At 42.1% G+C, this 6,977-nt stretch overlaps 1 protein-coding gene across 1 annotated transcript in view; it reads left to right on the forward strand.

Moving 5' to 3' along the window:
- LOC143041409 (MAPK regulated corepressor interacting protein 2-like) overlaps positions 1–6,557 on the forward strand; it is a 71,737-nt gene extending 65,180 nt beyond the window's left edge. The window contains exons 4-6 of the mRNA XM_076213250.1: positions 2,897–2,956; positions 4,265–4,315; positions 4,778–6,557. Coding sequence (XP_076069365.1) covers positions 2,897–2,956; positions 4,265–4,315; positions 4,778–4,848 — 182 coding nt within the window. The 3' untranslated portion in view covers positions 4,849–6,557. The remainder of the gene's footprint in view (positions 1–2,896; positions 2,957–4,264; positions 4,316–4,777) is intronic.
- The last annotated feature ends 420 nt before the right edge of the window (positions 6,558–6,977 follow it).

The following is a 6,977-nucleotide window of genomic DNA, read 5'->3' on the forward strand; positions in this document are numbered from 1 at the left end:
GCAGTTGGTAGACTTTCCGGCTGCTACTACGGAGGCCCGGGCTCGAATCCCGCCCAGGGCTGAAATAATTTCAGTATCGTTGCGCTGCGGGTTGTTACTCCAACTCTCGTGGGCGGGGAGTTGGGTGTGTGTATGTGCGTGTAAGGTCACAGCATTACCCATAGATCGGTCATATATGAGCTCTGAGCTCTCTTCCGGGAGGGAAATAGCTGTCGATCACGAGTCCAACACGTGATCCAAAGACACACACCATAACCAACCGTAGCTTCTACCCCAGACCCCAGTATCCCCCATCTCACGAACTGGGGAATCAGTCAAGACACTCCAAAGACTCCCAGTAGACTTCCCAAGCGCCCTCCCCCTTCCCCACACACACTTTCCCGCCAAAATAATTTTATTCGAAATTTGTAAATCCCAGACAAAGCCTTGAACTCCACCATAATCTCTTCCTCGTGTTTTCCCTTCCCTCTCTCCAATTAATCCTCTAATTAATCCTCCAATTAATCCTCTAACTCCTACTTCTACTCCTCTTCCTATCTCGAACCTCTTACCTCGCCTCCTCCTCTCCTTTCTCCTCGTCCTCCTCCTTACCTCATTCTCATCCTCTCTCTTTCTCCTCCACCTCCTCGTTCTCCTCCTCTCCTTCCTCCTTTTCCTCTTCCCTCTTCTTCGTCTTACCTCATTCTCCTCCCTCCTCCTCCTCCTCCTCCTCTCCCTCCTCTTCACCCCATCTCACCTCATTCTCAGCCTCCCCTCCTCCTCCTCCTCATCATCATTCACATCCACCTCTTCCTCGTCTTCTTGCTCCTCTTCTTCCTCCCTCTCCTCTTCCTTGTTCTCCTCCAACTCGTCATCTACTCCCTCTTCCTCCTCCCCTTTGCCTCCTTCTCCCCCTCCACCCACCCACCTCCCCCGTTCTCGTCATTGTGTATTCTTCCCATGTCCTAACACAAGCTTGTTCACCCATATCACCATTCTTGTCACCACTACCATCAGTATCACCACCCCATCAGCCGGTCGGCGCAGTGGTAGCGTCCGTAACCACTACTCCATCGGTCCGAGTTCGAATCCCGCCCAGGGCTGAAATAATTTCAGTATCGCTGCACTGCGTAACGCCAACTCTCGAGGGCGGGGAGTTGTGTGTGTTTGTAAGGTGACAGCATTACCCATAGATCGGTCATATAAGCTCTCTCTTGGGAGGGAAATAGCTGTCGATCACGAGTTCAACACGTGATCCAAGATCATGGTGAATCTAAGAGAGAGAGAGAGAGAGAGAGAGAAACTGTATGACCCTCTCCCTCACCCCATCTCGCGGCTTTCTCGCTCCTTCCATTACATGACGTCATGTCGCCGACACTTCCCAATCCCACCACCCCTTACTATTATAGCTATTGGCTTGCTAAATAATTAAAACATGTCTTAAATTTTGTATTTAATGCCCTTATTGGAGAAAAGATAAGGGAAAAATATTTCACATTCTGTTAATTCTAACGCAAAATTCATATATTACGGTTAAATATTCATGTCTCGTTTGACTTTATTTTTTATTATAATTATTTTGTCAGCCTTGTGGGCGGCATGTCCAGACTATAATTGCAACCCCCCCCCACACACACACACACACAAATGTGCCGGCCCAGTGCATATGCAATCTCACACTGGTCGCCGTCACTGAGCCTCGGGAATGTTTCGTCAGCCAGTCAGTCAGTTTGGCGTCTCGCATTGCGTCAGCCGTAGCCAGCTCACTCCTCTCCCCTCACCTCCCGTCCCCTCCAATAATAATTACAGTACTGTTTCACTCTACTGTCCCTCGCTTTACCAGCTACAATCATTTCCACTCCATCCTCTTGCTCTTCCTTATAATTTTCCTCCTATTCGTTGTCTTCGTCTTCTGTTTTGTCTCCCTCTTCTCCTTCTTCCTTATTCAGATCTAGAAGAACGACCCGGGGCATCGAATGATACACTAGGATGCATGCGTCGTGCACATAGTTTGTATTTTACCAAATTGTGATGTTTATGGGGATTTTATTGTTCTTTGTCTTGGGCAACAAGAAAAATGCCTCTGAGGGCCCATGTCTTTTTGTTTATTTATTTATTCTGTTTATTTGTTTATTAATATATTTATTTTTATTTTTTGTTTTTATTTATTCTTTTTAGGGACTTTCAGGTCGACGCATATTTTGATCTGGGGCGAGTTAGGTTCAGTTTCTCCATCATCACATCGTGTATGTGTGTGTGTGCGCGCGCGCGCAATATTAGTACCCAATTAGTATAATTTTAAAGCTATATTGTCCATTGCCATCAAGTAGATGATTTCCATTTTAATTTACTAATGTTACCTTGCTGCTACAGCGCATTTGTGTGGGGTATGTTTTTTTTTTTTTGCGATGGAGCCGGCTTTCTTATTTTCCAGCCCTATACGGGCCACATTAGAGTCGCCGGCAGCTCAGGTAAAACGTGCACATATCGGGGAGTTGGTAGTGTGGCACGCTGATCGAGCGGTAGACGATGGCGTAGCACATACAAACCGACGCACACGCTCTCGCACACCTCCAAAACTCGGACGGTGATTGGTCGACACCTGACTCGTAATCTTACTCTTGGCCGCGCGCCAAGGACATGTTGGTCACGTGGCTCTGGTTTGCATCTCGAAATTGTTTGGTTTAGTTTACTGCAAGTGCAGTAGCAAAGCCGTGTTTTGTTTACGTGGGTGTGTGTATTTGTGTTCACGTTACTGGATAAATTATTCATAGAAAGAAATAGAAATTCCGTATGTTGTACTCGTTGCTTGCACAAACAGTATGTGTGGGGAATTATGTATTTTTATGCCGTTTCTGCATATGTTGTCTCTCGCGTATGTTGTACAAAAATATTGATATACCTGTTCCTATTGCAGCATGGGGGAAGGTGTGCAAGGAACTGGAGATGGGGAGACAGAATGGACACGATTCTAGAGGTACGAGTTTCATCTTTGTTTAATTATTGTTATAATTTTCTTTCTAGTTTGTATGTTGATTGTTATCATCTTCAGTGCATGGCTTGTTTTTTTCAATTGTAACAATTTTCATTGTCTTGCAGAAGAGTGGGGGTGGTTTTTGTACTTTATCTTTCATGTATTTTCAACTGTTTTGCTTCTGACCCAAGGAGTGGGTGATGGAGGGCGGGCGGGAGATGGCCCTTTCATCCACTAAGATGGGGGGATTCTCGATTACAGTGCTACTTGGATGATTAGCGAAAGATTCACTTCTACATGTGTAGTATCACTGTACATTGTTTTTTGTGTTAATGCTTAACTGCTGAACAAAGTCGTTACAATTTGAACTATTTGGTATCCACTGCAGTAACATTGTATATCTAAATAGTCTGAACATACTACCATTCTGCGTTCTGTGTCAGGTTCAGGGAGGTTACGGGTCGATGATCTGATGGGGTGCGTAAATGATTGAGAACTCAACACTATGAGTTTAGATGAAAGGGAAATCAAATGAGTGTTAAATGGAGTGTGGGTGTTATAGAGATGCAGGTGGATGGAGTGGGGGTGCTATAGAGGTGTTGCGTCATGCAAGTCTTGGTCTTAGTAGGGGCAGATATCTTGTGATATGCTAAGATGGGAAAGGTGGTTAATAGATTTTGAATGGGTTGAGGGTTTGTATATGTTTTCACTGGGCACTTTGGTTTCTATTTTTCTTGTATTAACTTCAAGAGTAGTTTTCCTTAGCTGAATAAAAATTAGTAATTAGAAATAAATATTAATGTTGTTCAAAGAGAGGAAGACCAAGAATGAGATGAATTTTTAGCATCCTACTAATGTTGAAACTGCTGTGGTGACATTTCCTAGATAAAATAAAATTTGACATAATGTAAGAGTCAAATTTTGAAAATGTCACCATATTGGAAAAATCTTCACCCTTTTGTTACAGTGGGTGGGTGGTATTCCTTGATGTCAACAAGATGCCCTGAAATTAGTCAGAATAGAATTGTAAATAATAAAGGACCCATCTTTTTAGTGTCATTTGATCTATGAGGAAGACCCATGGAAACCCAAGGCACAAGTTTAATTTATTAATTGTAGTAAAGAAGTCTCTCTTGATACAGGGCATGATAAGTCTTTCTGTAGGTATATACACCAAAAGTCCTCTTCCCACCCATCCTTCACTCATCCCACACCTATCCAACAACCATTTGATTCCCCTTTCGTCTTATGTGTCATATCAAAAGGGAAATATGATGCTATATATTAATTTTTTATTTTTCTTTAACACAGGGAATGGAGTGATTTATTACAAGGATAATGGAGTTCATCCAGCTCTCAAAAGTAAGTCTTTGAATTGATAATTCATGTACAGTACATGGTGCGTGTGTATGCGTGTGCTTTTACCAAATTGTAGTATAAAGGAAAGGAGCAAAGCTTCAAATTCAAATTTTGTTGGTATGTTTCGTGTATTTACCTAGTTGTATTTACCTAGTTGTATTTTACGGGAAGGGGAGCTATGCTCGTGGTGTCCCGTCTTCATATCTCATTTTATCTAAACTATTTTTAAATTCATGTATTGTTTTTGCACACTCCACTTTCTCATCTAACTTGTTCCAACTGTCTATTACTCTGTGAGGAAAGCTGTTCTTTTTCAGATCTCTTCTATAGCTGTCTTTCTTGATTTTCCTTCCGTGTCCTCTTGTATTTGTGTGTGTGTTTTAGTGTTAAAACTTTCTTCTATTACAACCAGGATTGAACCTGGGATCCAGAATCACATGACTAATTTGCAATTATTACTTTCAGATTTTGAACCCTTTGACCTGGAAGCATGGTGGGGAAATAGGTTTTACCAAAATGTGGCCCAGTCTACCTAAGTCTGCCTGAGTCCACTATTCTACCAGCAAGTTCCATCAGCCAAGGATTTTGAAAGTTGTGCATTGTCAAGTTGGAGTGCAGATTGAAGTGGGAGGAAATATCACATCTTTAATATGAAATTAAGGGAAGGCCATAAGTCATTTGAAGGAGTGAAAAGGCAGCTGTGCTGTTCTGCTGGCAAGAATGAGCCCTTTGTTGGTCGTAGCTCTTCTTTGGCCAAATGATTTGTGAGCACGATGAAGTTCATGTTCCCTGTAAGCAGGAATGAGTCAAAAGTTCATAGTTTTGTTGAAAGGAAAGAAGTCGATGACTCGTTTAGGGGGGGTGCAAGAATTTACAACTCTTCAGCTGGCAGGAGTAAGTTATTGACGACTTTTCTTCTAGTAAGAACGAGTCATTGACAACTCTTGTGCTGGTACAAAAAAGTCAGACTATCTTTTACCGGCAAAAGTATTCAACATTGGCTCTGGCAGGAAATGAGAGTCGGTAATGATTTTTTTTGTAAACTGCATGAGAGTGTCCATTGACTTGCACTGGAAAGAGTAAATCAGTGCTAGAGAAGGGTAATCCGTTTGTGCTATTTTGCCAGCAATTGTGCACTGTCATTGACTTGTGCTGGTAATTACTTGACTTGTCATTGACTTGACTGCATTAGTAGGAAGGAAGTTTGTATGGCTTGTCTTCCAGAATGGGTTGGCAAGAATTCTGTATAAGCGGGGAAAAGCTATTGCTGCCACATGATAGCTCCCAAGCAGTCAGGTGTTAGTGGCTTTCCTGTGTGCAAGAACATGTCGGGAAATGGCCAGGCTCAGCCTGCGTGCATAGGTTCGGTGTGATACAACTTTCAATCTTCTTGTTGGTGCCACAGCCTAAGGGTGTACCAGAACTCTTGCAGCTGTTGAGAGCTGTGGGTGATGAGGGCTACAGCTGTTTCCCCTTGTTGTACCTCCAAGGTCTTGGACTTGACTCCTTTGTCTCTTATTTGGACTTCTTTCAATTTCGTATTTTATTATTTAAAAGCTGTTGGTGTTTTTATTCAATTGGCAGAAAATGAAACTTGGTAGGTTGGACTGATTTCTACCACAGTTCTTGGCCAAAGTAATTTGGTTTTGTAAATTGATTGACAAAATTGGTGTAGTTTTCTCCGCACCATGGAGAAATAGCTCTTGGTAGTGCATTTATCTAGTAAAATAACTTGTAAAATTTTAATTGGAATACATAGCATTCCAGGCATTTTTTATTGCTTCTCTCAATTTTCTTGGAAACACTGGGTTGTCTTGCTCAACTGAGTACGAGATAACATTTTCAATGGACTTAAACCTCCCAACAGCTTCACTTGAAAGGATTCATCACATAGTACAAACTCGCTTGAAAGAAACTACTTAACTGGTCAAAGTGAAATTTGTGTATTTTTTGACATATTTTACATCTGTTTAGGTGGGAGAAGGGCCTGACTATTGTTGCAGATTTTGGGGTGCAAGTCAATTCAGATGCATGGGCAGGCAGCGCAAATCTGGCTTGGATTCCGTATGGCTGTATAGGATTATCATTATTATTTTATTATTCTTTCCCGCAAATGTTTGTACCACCCTCTGTCTGGAGAATTGAGTATTCTTATATTTCGAGCCTGTTTCATAAGTGAAAGTATATCTGTATGAATATAATTTTATGAGCCATATTGGAAGGAGAGAAGAAAAAAAAAAGCAAATTGTAAGGGTCCTTGTGCTCATCATGACTGCCAGTGTAAAAAAACAAAAAACAAAAAAACAAAAAAACACAAAAAAAAAAACAAAAATATTGCTTGCACAGCGACTGACGACCCGAAAGTTTGTCAAGCAACATTGAGGCCAACCGCAGCATGTGCAAGGGAGGTGGAAGTCCTTCCCTGCAGAAGCTCAGCTTCCTTCCTGTGCATACATCACACATGTCCGCAGCACCAGAATCACTATGCAAAGATTCCTCTTCTACCCTGTATCCTCTTGGCTTTTGAACAGTCCTTCTTCTCATTAATGCGAGGCTCGTCATCATCTTTTTTGTACAGTAAAGGGCCACATTGGTACAACACTCAAGTGCTGGATAAAAAGCCTAAGACTCAGCTTCTGCAGGGTATGACTTGGTTGTTTAGTCT

The sequence above is a fragment of the Oratosquilla oratoria genome, chromosome 31 (assembly GCF_046742065.1).
Source record: "Oratosquilla oratoria isolate Oo_2021 chromosome 31, ASM4674206v1, whole genome shotgun sequence".
Lineage (NCBI taxonomy): Eukaryota > Metazoa > Arthropoda > Malacostraca > Stomatopoda > Squillidae > Oratosquilla > Oratosquilla oratoria.